The sequence below is a fragment of the Mirounga angustirostris genome, unplaced genomic scaffold, assembly GCF_029215605.1.
Source record: "Mirounga angustirostris isolate CCGP_5_RB_7025 unplaced genomic scaffold, mMirAng1.0.hap1 SCAF_8, whole genome shotgun sequence".
NCBI lineage: Eukaryota > Metazoa > Chordata > Mammalia > Carnivora > Phocidae > Mirounga > Mirounga angustirostris.
This window is the reverse complement of record NW_026991716.1, coordinates 117,644,978-117,658,956: the sequence shown is the minus strand read 5'-3', so window position 1 is coordinate 117,658,956 and position 13,979 is coordinate 117,644,978. Positions and strand designations below refer to the sequence as shown.

Below are 13,979 nucleotides of genomic sequence, written 5' to 3'. Positions count from 1 at the left end.
CTCCAAAACAGTGAGGAGAAATCACCTCAGTAAAGTCAGAAATACATGTGTGTGTGCGTGGGCATGTCCACACACCCATCCGCCCACATACATGCCCACCCACCTACACGCACACCCACACACATGCACACTTCTTACTTCTGAGACAAACCGTTATGATCTGCTGGGAAAGACATTCCTAGCTCTCTAAACAGAACTGACAGCTCCCTCTTCCACCCCAAACCCAGGCTTCTGTCCTGGTGTCTGAGACACTTTGTAACAACTTTGTTCCCTGACTCCCAGGTATCAGTGATCTTCATAGGTTTTTGTTCATTTACTCTTGAAAATAACGTTGAGAAACCATGCTCTTCATATAGTTTTAAAAATTGATATCTAAAATCACAAATTTCAGTGGTAGCACAAGATGTAATGCCCTGCATATTTGTGACTATTGGTAAATACAAAATCATTACATCACTCTTTTTATAGTAAATGTATCTAAGGGAATCTAAACACCAATGGCATTTGATGCCCATTTATCACCTGTTGAAAAAAACACATGAGTAATTTATTCTTTGAGTTAGAATTTTAAATTGATTCTTTTCCTTCTAGAACTTATATTCCCATACTATTTCCCCATAGAATTTTATTTTAATGTAATATATTTTTAGGTGTGAAATTTTTTAAATGTCACCCTATTATATTTCTGTGCAACAAAAATAAGTACACAACTTGAAATTTTAATTTAACAAATATTTCTAACGTCAGGTTCTAAGTAAGTAGTAAATATTTTCCAGCCTGAGTTTACAATGCAATTGTTATTAGTAATAACTGATCAAAATCCATGTTATGGCCAATTTGGAAAAAAAATTGTGCATAAGAATACAAATTTTCTGGCAATACATCTATTTATGCGATGGCTGGGAGAGTTATAATTTTTAATTATAGGAAACTTTAATATTTTTAGTTGCTCCTTTGTTGGGACAACGTGCAATATCGGTGTGGGGGGCACTATGCAATCTGCAGAATGGGTAAGAGATATGTTCTTCTTTTGCAAAGTGAGAGCTGGCTTGACTGCCTTGCAAGTACATTCCAGGCAGGTCAGTTTAAGGGCCTTAAAATGGATTCTGTTAGCACTATTCATGCCCGTGTAGCCCGTGGAAAATCTTCGTGTATCCCCCTGGGCCCACGGGCCTGGTCTGAAAACTGCTGCCATACATGATCACCACTGAGAGCAGGGAGCAGATCTTACTTATCTTTGTGTCCCAGTATGTGTCCCAGTGCCACTTGAACAACTCAATATTTGTTGAATGGATACTGACTAATTAACTTCCAAAACCTAAAATTTCAGTAGCTGCAAAAGTTTAAAAAAGCTGTAAAAAGAAACGAGTTCTGTTAATTTTTTTGGGCCAATACCTGAAAGAAGCCAGACTTGGGGTCTTCTTCTGGGAAATCCTTAGATTTAGGCGGAAACTAAAGAGATTTTTTTAAATTATTACAGCGATGAGCTCTTTCTCACTACTCATCTGCAGATAGCCAGGATCAAGTAAAGGATTCCAGAAATAACATGTATCAGATAGCATTTGTCAATTCCAAGATAAACAAAGAAGATGATTATAAAGAAAATTTTCTTTTTTTTTTTTTAAGATTTTATTTATTTATCAGAGAGAGAGAGACAGAGGCAGGCAGAGGGAGAAGCAGGCTCCCTGCTGAGCAAGGAGCCCGTTGTGGGACTCGATCCCAGGCCCCTGGGATCATGACCTGAGCTGAAGGCAGCCGCTTAACCGACTGAGCCACTCAGGCATCCCTATAAAGAAAATTTTCAATCAGTGCTTTTCATTCTTCATGTAGCAAGAATTCAATAACCAACAGGAAGTGGACAGTGCGTGTGCATGCCGATTTGGTGGTCTCCCTGGTCTGAGTGCTGCTGCTTCTGCTTGGCAGATTTCCACTCAGGGTCTCTGTGCATCTTCGCCGTTGCCAATATTCCTGATCTCTCAGTGTTACTCAGATTCTGTCTTTCCTGCTGCATGCATCCATTCTGTACATCCATCCATCCATCCATCCATCCATCCATCCATCCATCCATCCATCCATTCATCCATCCATCCATCCATCCATCCATCCATCCATCCATCCATCCATCTATTCATCCATCCATCCATCCATCCATCCATCCATCCATCCATCCATCCATCTATCCATCCATCCATCCATCCATCCATCCATCCATCCATCCATCCATCCATCTATTCATCCATCCATCCATCCATCTATCCATCCACCCATCCATCCATCCATCCATCCATCCATCCATCCATCCATCCATCCATCCTTCTCCTTACTCCTCCAGCAAAGCTCCTACCACCCAACCAATATCCACTGAACACCAGCACTTCACAGCAGTGAAGGAGGTAGGTACCCAGAAGCTTGCAGACCATGTGGGGCAGGGGTGTGGACAGCCAACCAGCCAATGGGAATTTAGAGACATGAACACTGGGATAGGGTAAGTAATGAAGGGCTGGGAAATCTTACAGGAGGAGGAGGGAAAATGGGCTTTTAAAGAAAAAGAAGGTTTTCAGGAAAAAGATATGTCCAAATTGAGCTCAAAAGGATGAGTGAGTTAGAGAGGAATCAGGAAGTACAGTCAGTAGAGAGGAGGGATAGCAGGGATTTTGATTTGTTTTGATCATCTTCCATATTCCCAGTACCTGGAATGTATTAAGCTCTCCATGAATATTTGTTGAATGAATAAGAGAATGAGTGACAGGTTTGGGAATCTAAAAGTAGTTCAGGCTGGAGGATGCACAGAGGCCTAATTGAGTAATAGCAGGAAGTGAAGCTGGAAGGGTGGCGGGGCCAGATCATAACAGAGTCTGTAAATTGTGTGAAGACATTTGGACTCGATCCTGAGGATAAGGGGGTTTTAAGCCGTCACCCGTGGGGTCAGATTTGAATTTCAGGAAACTCATCCTGGCTGCACAGCAGAGGGAGGGTTGGAGCTGGGCGAGGCTGTGTGTAGACAAGAGGATGATGTAGGTGCCGTGCATTAAGGGGGGAGGCTGCCGTGAGCTGGCGGGGACATCCTGGTGCTTCATAGGCAGTGGCCAGAGTTATCTGTGTCCTCACTCACAGGGGTTGGCTCTGCTCTTACAGAGTCCTCTGGCTTTCACAGTGGTTCAAAGACCAATAGCAGAAAGCGCTAGACTGAAGAAAGAAGAAAATCATCCTAAATGCTGGGGAAGATCTGAGCATAGGATGAAATGATACCACCTAATATCCGTTGACATCCCCTCTCTGTTTGGAGTCCCACATTAGGTACCACATCTGTCTACCTCGAAGAAACATTGGCTCAGCAGTTTTGCATGATCCCAGTGACACTGTGTTCTCATGTCCCAAATTCTTTATATTTGTAGTTTTAAAGATAATCTTTATCCTAAAGTTGAAAGAGTACATATCCACCTTTGTGGCAACATAACTTATTAGAGTTTTAATTTGGAAAAAAATAAAACTCTTAAAACTCCTGTGGCAAAACCTGTTTCCCTTTGTGCTGAATTATCAAGTATTATCCACTCTAAGAACAAAACAATCCCTCTCTTCCCGACTAACATCGCACCGGGCATTTAATAAACCACCAACACAGGTTTTCAAATTAAAACAAGAGTCTATTTGTCAAAGAATCTGGCAGAGCAGATCTGCTCTCATGCAAGGCAGCGCTCAGCTGCTTCCCCCCTATTTACCAGATACTTTCTTTGATTAAAATATGTTGATAAACTGACTCTGGTGTACCATAGGAATCAGAGTTAGTGACACCTTCTAAAACAGAGGTTACAGGAAGAAAAACAATAGGAACGGAGTGTGTGTTTTCATTTTTACTTGCTCATGAAACAGGGAAACAAGACTCGAGGAGACCATGGAGTTGCCTGACAAGCCATGTGGCCCCGTCCATAACGCTGCAAGCCCCCAGCCCAGGAGGGCTCAGAGGGACAGAAGCTCCTTGAGCCCGAAACCAGACCTTGGCCCTTGGTAAAGCTGTAGCGCCTGCCACGTTTCCTGCCTGTTGGAAGACACCTTTCTCTTGTTCCATCTGCATCCGCCCAAAACAGTGCTCTGAGACCAAGGAACGTGGACACCAATTGCTGTCTGTGGGGCAGGCCCACGTTCAGATGCGGGCCCCGGACAGGCCACACGCCAGCCACCTCACAGTGAACAGCAGAAACTTTATGAAACAGAAAATCCAATTTGAGCCTCCTTCCTGCAATTTTCACATGACTGGCCCCAAAACACCATTGATACTGCAGAAGTTGTGAGGTTATGTATCATCTTTGCCATTGCTTGTTCGAGTAGGGGTCATAGGACCATGTGGCAGGAATATTTCTCCGGGCTCTGTCAACTTCCTATTTATGGCTCAGAGTCAGTAAGAGCAAAAAGTGGTTAAAAATGCTGACCTGGGGTGCCTGGGTGGCTCAGTCGGTTAAGCGTCTGCCTTTGGCTCAGGTCATAGTCCCAGGGTTCTGGGATCGAGCCCCGCATCGGGATCCCTGCTCAGAAGGGAGTCTGCTTCTCCCTCTGCCCCTCACCCCGCTCGTGCCCTCTCTTTCTCTCTCAAATAAATAAATAAAATCTTAAAAAAAAATGCTGATCTGCTTTAAGTGCTTGTGATAAGTGACTAAGAAAAATGATTATAAACTTCTGTAAGACAGTACAGAATTTAGTATTATGAAACATATTACACGGTAAGGAACAATGATTAATTATTTTATTCATTAGGTTGCTCTGTCACTAGCTAAGATGTAGTTAGACCCAATCAAAAGGAATTAAATTTGAAATGGAGCTGAAAGTGATTCTTTTTGCAATAGTCCTTATTGTAATAACCAATATCCTATCTGACTTAATGCTTACTTTGCTCAAGTGCTGAGCGCAGGGGTGAGGGGTTGCAGGGTGGAGGGACAGAAAGTAAGTGCTCGGTTCGATGTCTTGCATGTTCCTTTCTCTCTCAGTCCACCAGGGACATCTGGATGGCCTCCACTCTGCTGAAAGAGGTGCCAGGTGGAAGTGCTTTTATCACCTTCATTTTGACCTTGGGTTGGCAGTTCAGCTAGTGAGTCTGGTCCAGACAGCCGACAATGGGAGGGAGCCCTCTAACCTGGCCCTCACTCCAGCTGCCCTGGCTCTTTATCTCAGGGCAGAAGCACAGGCTGGGTGTTATGCAGTGATCTTCTTATTTATTGGAGACCAAAATAGCACAGCCAACAAAAGGAGGGAGAGGAAGCTCTCTTCCATTTTATCTCATTTATAGAAAAGCTAGATTGTAGAAAGTCACGCACAGGGTGTTCTCAGCCCACATAATTCCTGGCACATCTTCTCTACTGGATTCTCATTAACCAAATGTGTGTGCGTGGATGTGTATAATTTTTTTGGTGTGTGTATATATATAATCACAATATATTGTGTAATATATATACGTAGTGTATATACATATATTTTTAACCATTACCATGGTTCCTAATATTTTCAGAATCTATAAGTTGTTTTAAAATATGAGTGTATACTAATAATATATCCTTACCCTAGAAAGAAGCGCATAGGTCTATCCTCTGAAAATCGGCACACAGTTTCCTGAAAGTTCATTCATGTCTCAACCAATAGGTTCTTGGTAGGCTGAAAGTCTACATTGGCAAAGATTTTAAATATCATGGGTTGTTAATGGTCTGGCTCAGTTTATATATTAGGTAACATCATCTTTTTTCCTTGAAATTGAAAACCTGAAGTTATGTCAGTTCCTCATCTACAGCTTGGTGCAGAGCAGAGATTTTCTGACCCAGGTCATGTTCTGTATAGCTAATCTACAGAAGAAGCTTCTACAAAAGAGAGAATATACACTTAATGAAAATATGCCTAAGACACTGATCTGAAAGCAGGGGCTGTTCCTATGCTCAGCTAATGGCCACAGAGACAGTCTGTTTTCAGTTATCCTGGAGTTGGGGGTTTTAATCCCCAAAGTCTACCAGCTCATGCTGCCTCCAGTGCCCTCCCTCAGCTCTGCTACTCTGAACGTTGCACGTCGAGGCCCATTTACAGTTCTTCCTCCCTGAGGTTCCTCCCTCCCCCAGGACATCTGTAGCATCAGTTCCTGTCTTTCCATTATACTCTGTAGCTATGCCCTGAAGAGTACTTCACAGAGTCCCTCCCGCTTGAAGCCCCTTGGCTCTAATCCCTTTGTCTCCCTCCCTGCAGGAGGAAACCTGGTGGAGAGCTCCCAGTGCCCCGCGGTGGAGAGCTCCCAGTGCCCCGCACTGGAGAGTAGGAGATCCATGTGAATTTCAGAGGCGGTTTGTGTATAGTGCTGAGTCACTCCTGCTTTGGAGACAAAACACTTATTCCGGCTTTGCCATTAATTAGCTATTTATTTTCAGGAAAAACCCCTGCCTTTCCTAAGTATCAATTTTCCTCTTTCTGGAAAGTTGGTATGATAATCGTACCCACCTAACTGGACTATTGTGCAGAGTAAATTCATACAATGCCTCAAAAGCATTTAACACAGTTTTTGAGTCATGGTAAACATTGAATAAAGGTTATATAATTTGTTGAACTATATTTCACATAGAATTTTCTTTATTATTTTGAAATTCCCTCTGATAGTTAATAAATGATGGTATATATAGCCAAATATAAAAGGCAACAGAAATTTTTTGGACAGAACGGAAATCTCATAATATTTTCAGGTCCTCTTAACAATTTTTACTTTTAATATGTTACGTCCCAGTTTGGCTGATAAAAATTTCAGCTTTTATCCTAGTGAGCTCTAAGATAGTAGAAATATCTTTATGATACTGTATGATCCCGGTTTGCCTTCAACACTATTTCTTTTCCTTTTTTTTTTTTTTAAACACTATTTCTAAAACCTAAAGTCAAGGGTCTCTACCTAGCTTCCAAGAGGTCCTAAGACCTGTTGAGCAGGAGACTGATGAAGATTTATTCTGCATGCCGTTTTCAAGTCCTATATCCCAACTCTTTCTAGTTATTATCAAAAGGATCCTTGTCTTTCCTGTCAAGGATTGGGCCAGACAGTTCAGATGGATAAATTCACTGCTAGAAAAAAATAATAGCTTATTTTATTATAGTAACAGTTTTGCATACAAAGAACAGAACAGGTCCTTACTCTTTAAAGACTTAAAAAAATTATAGCTATATATATATCTTTAGCTAGCTCCCCAAAGCTTTTTCAAACTGAGATTAAGTCTTCCTAGATTTTGCACATTTTGAGCATCTGAGTTTGAACAAATGTTGAAGGCAGAGATTATACTTTATTCATCTTTGTATTCCTAGATCTTAGTATATCTTAGTATATCATATGATATATGCAGTAAATAGTTGCTGATTAAAAATATACAAGACTATATGTTGTAATGAAAAGGCTGCAGAATTTGGTTGTATTGGGATGTTTATTTTTTATTTTTTAAAAAGATTTTATTTATTTATTTTAGAGAGAGAGAGAGAGATAGTGAGCGTGCATAAGTGGGGTGAAGGGTCAGAGGAGGGGGAGAGAGAATCTCAAGCAGACTCATGCTGAGCACAGAGCCTGATGAGGGGCTCAATCTCATGACCCTGAGATTATGACCTGAGCTGAAACCAAGAGTCAGAGGCTCAAGTGACTGAGCTAACCAGGCACCCCAATATTGAAATGTTTATTTCTAACAAAGAGATTAAATAAAAACTATTAAAAATTACCTGCACTTCAAACATTTGAGTAAGGAATCCATTTTTTTTTGAGAACAGTTTTAATATCTGAATAAGATGGACTAGTCTTTTTGAGAATCAATTTTTGTTAATTAGCAATGAGTACTTAATTCTTATGAAATTCTACAACGACTTTCTTGTTTTTAACATCTGGCATATTTCTTTTTAACTTCCTGTCTAGATGTGAATCCATCACATGTTTTATATGTACTACATGTCAAAGTGCAGTATTATGACCCTCATTTTATGTACCAATTGGTCAGTAGCCGCAGACACTCTCTTAAACTTCATTGACATGATTTATTTGATGACAAGAAATTAGAATTATGTAAGCATTTACTTTATATGGGAAAGGAACAAATAGCCTATTTTGTTGATTGATTTCCTTTGTCTAATAAAAGACATTTGAAAAAAATCAGCATTGACAGGAATAGAAAATCTATCTGGGGGCTTTCAGTCCAGTCATTCATGTCTGTGTTTTTCTCAAGCAATAAATTTAGCTTCTGAGACGCTTTTAGAAAGTTTAGCTTCAGTTTTTATTTTTCTTTGTTTAGTTTGTAGCTCATCATCAAAGGCTTTCTTAGTTCTGTCATCTTGTCCCCTCAATGTGGCCACATCTGTCCTGGCTCCGGGTGCTGGCTGGCCGCTCAAGAGAGCCCAGCACTGGATACATACCAGGTGGATCCATAAATGTTGGAATGTCAGTTCCTACCTATGCTAAAAGCTAATCAGCTGGATGGAGAAAGGCTTTTTCTCATGTGCCGATTGTGCTTTATTGGAAATAAATGCATCCTCAAGCTGTAACATTTTGTATAATGCAGGTGTTTTATGGAGATCTGTCAAGAATTTTTTAGCATTGTGTTTCTCAAAGATCTACTAGAATTGAGATCAATGACTACCTTGTATGCAGTGATTTTGTGAATGACAACCAAAGGTCTCCAAAGGACCACCCTGAAAATTCTGGGAGTTATTCATCTATGATATAAGTTTTACTGTCTTAAATAACATCAGAGATAAAAGGTCCCCAGGCCAACCTACTCATGCTGCTGAGCTATTTTAGAACAACAAAGTACGCCTATTATCTTTGATAACATACCTCTGACCTGGAGGCCAGTCAAGATCAGAAATAGTCTTAGAAACCTAAGTTTGAATTAGGATTGCACCTGGGAATTATCATTTATAGAAGTCCTACAAAGACTGGCTTCAACTGGCCATTATATATGAGACGGTGTCCAGGGAGACAGATATTCTCAGGTCCTGAGAGGGTAGGCTCAGAGATCCTGTTCTACTCTGCACAATTTCAAATCTGCTTTGGATAGAAAGGAATTCCTTGGATACCTTTGTAAAGAAATTTAATCTTCCTTGGGGAATATCCTGGACCTATTTCAAATCCATGCTCTTTGGCTGTGGTTGTCATTGAGGCTGACCCTGAAGGAAGGCTATCTCCAAAGGTGAGACGCGGGCTCCAACGCTGGGCTGAAGACTGTTGGCTGAACTGTGACTCAACGCTGGGCCCCCTTACCTGGTATAGGTTGGCGAGATGGTGGTTAGTTTTGATCAAAAATGGCTGGTTCACTCCTGGATGGTCAACATCATGTGCTGCTGCAGCCAGCAGGCCAAGCATGATGTCCAGAGGCGTGAGGAAGCTGGCGAGCTGTTAAAAAAGTCACAGTGGGAGATCGATTGGTGTTTACCCACATAGGTGAGGGCTCGTTTTGGCTAAATCAAACTGTATGAATTATGACAGTATTTTTCAGGCTTTCCATCCCGACCTTTACCCTCTTGAGGCAGTGGTCAGTGAGGTGGCAGCCCCATAGAATTGCAGGGGGAAAAAAGGACAGTGTGGAAAGTAATTAAGCAAGTCAAATTGTTCTGGATCATTCATCCAACTACCCTCCTCTTCCTACTGCTACTCTTGTTTCTTTTTATTGGTGCAGGGAGTGGTGCTGCCTATTGGCAAGACTGCTCTCTGGTGAGCAGGGACAAGGCAGAGCCTGAAGTCAGCCTTGCTCCGAGAGAAAGCAGTGAATGAAGGAAAATTTTAAAGCCAAAGTAATGGACACATTTAAAAAAAAATCATTTGTGTATTTCAATCATCCACTCTGTCATTGCCACTGGGAACACGGAATCAAGAGTGGGCTGAATTACAAAATTTGCATATTTCTTCAATGTGTAATAAATAGTGGGGGAATGTGTAAGAATCTGTCATTTTTTTTGGTAGCTATGAAAACAAGCAGGAGAATGGGAATCCAGTACTAAATTTAAATATACTACTGTATGATATATTAGAACTTTCAGACAACTTACAGATTAAAAAACGCAACGTTTAATGGGATATTGTACAAGGTTGGGCATCTATCTACCCAGTTTTCTCCTGAGAATGCCTGTCTGGCACCTGTGTGTTTAGTGACTGATATTAAAACTGATCAAACTAAACAGAGACTTGGACGAGGATATCATTTTAGAAAAACCTTAAGAAAATTCATCATGTATGTTAAGCCAATTCAGTTATATATGGTTAAGAAATGCTTAGATTTCAAGTAGTGCGTATTATCATTGCCATGTTTTTAGTTTTGGATTGCTTTATTGCATCAGAACACACTTGCTCTGGGATCTTTGGAGTTGACAAGTTCTCTTGGGCCTGAATCAGGATGCCCTGTTGGCTTAGTAGGAAATGGAGCTTCCGTCTTGAGGAGTTTTGATTCTACTTGTCAATCAAAACCCATGAGGCGAGAGACTTTTTCCAGAGCATTTCACTGCTGGTACCATTTGTGGCAGAGGTCCAAGGCAAAACAATTAATTTCTTGAGGCTTTTGAATATATCTAAGATGTAGATTGTCACAGAAAGGGTTGTTTTTGTCCTAATGCGGTCTTGACAAGTACAGAAATTATGGGAAAAAAAGCCCTCAGGAAATTTACACCCTCTTTCATGTGTATTATATAACTTACAAAGCTGATCCCGGAACTTTCATAGAAATAATTTATATTCCTAGTGTGAATGACCCATACACAGTTATTCTGCTGTGTTGGGTGATTTGGGACTTAGCAGGCAGTTTATTTGACACCTCCGGAGGGCTGAGGAGGCAGCCGGGTCTTGCTTTACCTTTGGCTCCTTCAGGTAGCAGTGCATGGCCTGGGTGACATCGGCTGCATGAACAGCATTGTGATATGGGTTTTGGCTGTGGTAATCTTCTTGAACCATGACTAGGAGGCAAACAGATAACTCATCAGCTAAAACCAAAACAGGAAGGGCAGACTAAGCTCAGACCTATTGAGGATCCCTTTTGCTTAAAAATATCAGTGTCTCCAAAATGTGCAGCCTGGGGATCCTTTAAAAATAAACGTGGTTTGCAAGCTTGGCAGTTCTACTGGGCTGCTTTTAGTGAAGAGGAGGGGGAGGGCAGATGGGAGAAAGGCTAAAAGGATTTGTGAGGCCCTTGGGATTCCTCACCACCTTCATAAATCACTCCTTTCTGGCGTTCATCAAGGCTTTCATTCATGGGAAAAATAAATATGTAGGAAGAGGACAACTTTATTTCACACTATAGTTTAATTATTTAAGTTTGCTGCCATTTATGAATAATATTCCATTACAGAGTTTTCCTTTTAAAGAGCCCTGATATCCAAAGATTGGTTTAGCACTTGAATAGCAAAGACTGACCAAAGCAAATCTGACGCTTCTTCAGGCAGAAGTTCAAAGTACTGTGTTGATCCAATGGCAAACTCCTTGGTTTTATCTCTATCTCATTCAGACTAAGTTAGCATCTCTCATGCCCTTCCAATTTAAGGACCAGAGTGCTCTTGGAACCAAGTAGAGACATAAGCAGGGTGAGTTGGTTTTGCTAATTACAGAAGCCATTAGCCTGCTTTAGCTTAAGATGCTTAGGATGCAATACATTCAGTGTGTATAGAATGTCCAGATTTGCAAGTGTGGCCATACTTTCTCAGTCCGTTTTACGAGTCCAGCCCTGAATTCGGGTGTTATTTCTGTCATCAAATCTTTTCGTTCTTTACATTACTCTGCGGGCATACACATGTCCAAAGGATCTGTGTTCTCTTTCTTTAGACAAATAAAAATTATTTGGCCCATTTGTGGCCATTACTTTGCTCAAGAAATCATTCAGTTAGCCTGAAGTTATTTGTGTTTCTGGAACCGAGCCATGTTGTAGCTGGTTTCAAAAATTTCTTTTGCCAATTATTATTTATTTTACGTGTTTCTAAAAACAATTATATTTAAACTCTGGCTCTTTCCCTTATTATATGTGTTGGGAAAATTACTTAACCATAAGTTTCCTCAGTCTTTTTTCTCTATAAAATGGGAATAACAATAGCTCCAATTTCAAAGGGCTGCTCTACGAATGAAATGTGTTAATACATGCAAGTCCTTAGTCCCGGCATATGTCAGCACCGTATAGGTCTGGTTGTCATTCCTTCTGTTGCTATCATGTCTCTGTTACTTTACTCTGGAGGCATCTCTCAAGGCATCAAGTCAGCTTTGAAATTCAAAGCACAGCCACAGGACACATCAAAGAAGCCAGAAACATGCCAAGTGGCAGCAGGAAGTTATATGGTGATTAAAAATGTGCCCTGGATAATTTGGCAGATAAATAAGTGTGTGCATTAAGTCCGGTAAGAACTGGGGCTGTTTTTGATAGAGAGTGACGGGGTGGAGTTGAGTGGAAACATGGCGGACTTTCAAGTCAGACAGACCTGGGCTTGGCCTGAGGTTCTGCCAATTACAAGTTGTTGACCTTGAGCAAGTTATGAAACCTCTTTCTACTTTTCCTTAACTATGCGCCAAATGGTGGTGACAACACCCAACTTGCAGAGTTGTTGAAATGGTTAGAAATAACATACTGAGAGCATCTTGCATATAGTGGGCGCTATGTAAATGGTAGTTCTTCTTATATTAAAAAAAAAAAAAGTCTATTGAAGATTTTTAACAACTCATGTCCAGATCGGAATTATTTGAGGCATACATTACTGGGGTTTTGCTGATATGTAAGCAGATCAGTAATTTCTGTAACAGTTATGTGCTCTTGATGGTTTTCTTTATATTGTTTTGATCTATTGTAAACATAGCTAATCAAGTAAATAATCTTTTTCTACTGATTAAAATGGGTGAACCATATATAAAAATTAAGGTGAGATAATTTCAGATTAACTTGAGGTCTTCACCTTCCATGCTATCATTCTTGCCGCTTTACGTTAAAGAATATTATGGGCTGAAAGAAAAAAAAAAAAAAAAAAAAAGAATATTATGGGCTGTCACTATTCAGGGGAACGGAGGTAAGAATATGGAAATGAAGACTTACCTAAAAACCTGTGCAAGGTCACCATGTCTAACTTGAAATGGTGAATGAGTCCATGGGTGTTGAAGAGGTGGCACAGCAGTGTTACCAAGCTGTTTCCTGTAGGAAAACAGTCACCTGCTTTAACTCATTTTTTTTTTTTAAAGATTTTATTTATTTATTTGAGAGAGAGAGAATGAGAGAGAGAGCAGGAGAGGGAGGAGGGTCAGAGGGAGAAGCAGGCTCCCCGCTGAGCAGGGAGCCTGATGTGGGACTCGATCCCGGGACTCCAGGATCATGACCGGAGCCAAAGGCAGTCGCCCAACCGACTGAGCCACCCAGGTGCCCTGACAGGAAAGGTCTTTTTTTTTTTTTTTTTTAAAGATTTTATTTATTTATTTGAAAGAGAGAGAGCTCATGAGAGGGAGGAGGGTCAGAGGGAGAAGCAGAGTCCCCGCCGAGCAGGGAGCCCGATGCGGGACTTGATCCTGGGACTCCAGGATCATGACCTGAGCCGAAGGCAGTCGCCCAACCGACTGAGCCACCCAGGCGCCCCGCTTTAACTAATTTTTATCACCACTAAAATATCGAGATTGACAAAAGGATCCAAAGTTTCTGTAATGAAAGGTCTCCTTTTCCCTGTTAAATCTGAATGTTTCCAAGTATGAAGGATCTTATTCCTATGGTTTGGTCCTAGGTTTTCTCATATTGTACAAGTGAAACAAACTAGGTCAGACATTTCTCTATACCAAAGGCAATGAAAGCATTAAGAGTCTGCTTATCGTGGGGACACACACAAACACACACACGTGTGTGTGTGTTTGTGTTTGTGTGTAGTTTTTAAAGACACAGTTTAGTGGTCACTTACAATGTGCCTTAAGTTGCTCCCAACTGATTCTTAGGTTTACAGGGACATCTAAGTCACCACGTTCCTTAAGAGAAATCACCCAAGGTGAGATGTGACCATGA

At 40.9% G+C, this 13,979-nt stretch overlaps 1 protein-coding gene across 4 annotated transcripts in view; it reads right to left on the bottom strand.

The window, feature by feature from the left end:
• Positions 1–13,979, bottom strand: part of PDE7B (phosphodiesterase 7B) — a 322,239-nt gene that overhangs the window by 23,099 nt on the left and 285,161 nt on the right. For all 4 annotated transcript variants that reach the window (XM_045865600.3, XM_045865599.3, XM_045865598.3 and 1 more), the window contains 3 exons: positions 13,035–13,130; positions 10,823–10,923; positions 9,242–9,373 (listed from right to left, as the gene is read on the bottom strand). In XM_045865600.3, coding sequence (XP_045721556.1) covers positions 9,242–9,373; positions 10,823–10,923; positions 13,035–13,130 — 329 coding nt within the window. The remainder of the gene's footprint in view (positions 1–9,241; positions 9,374–10,822; positions 10,924–13,034; positions 13,131–13,979) is intronic.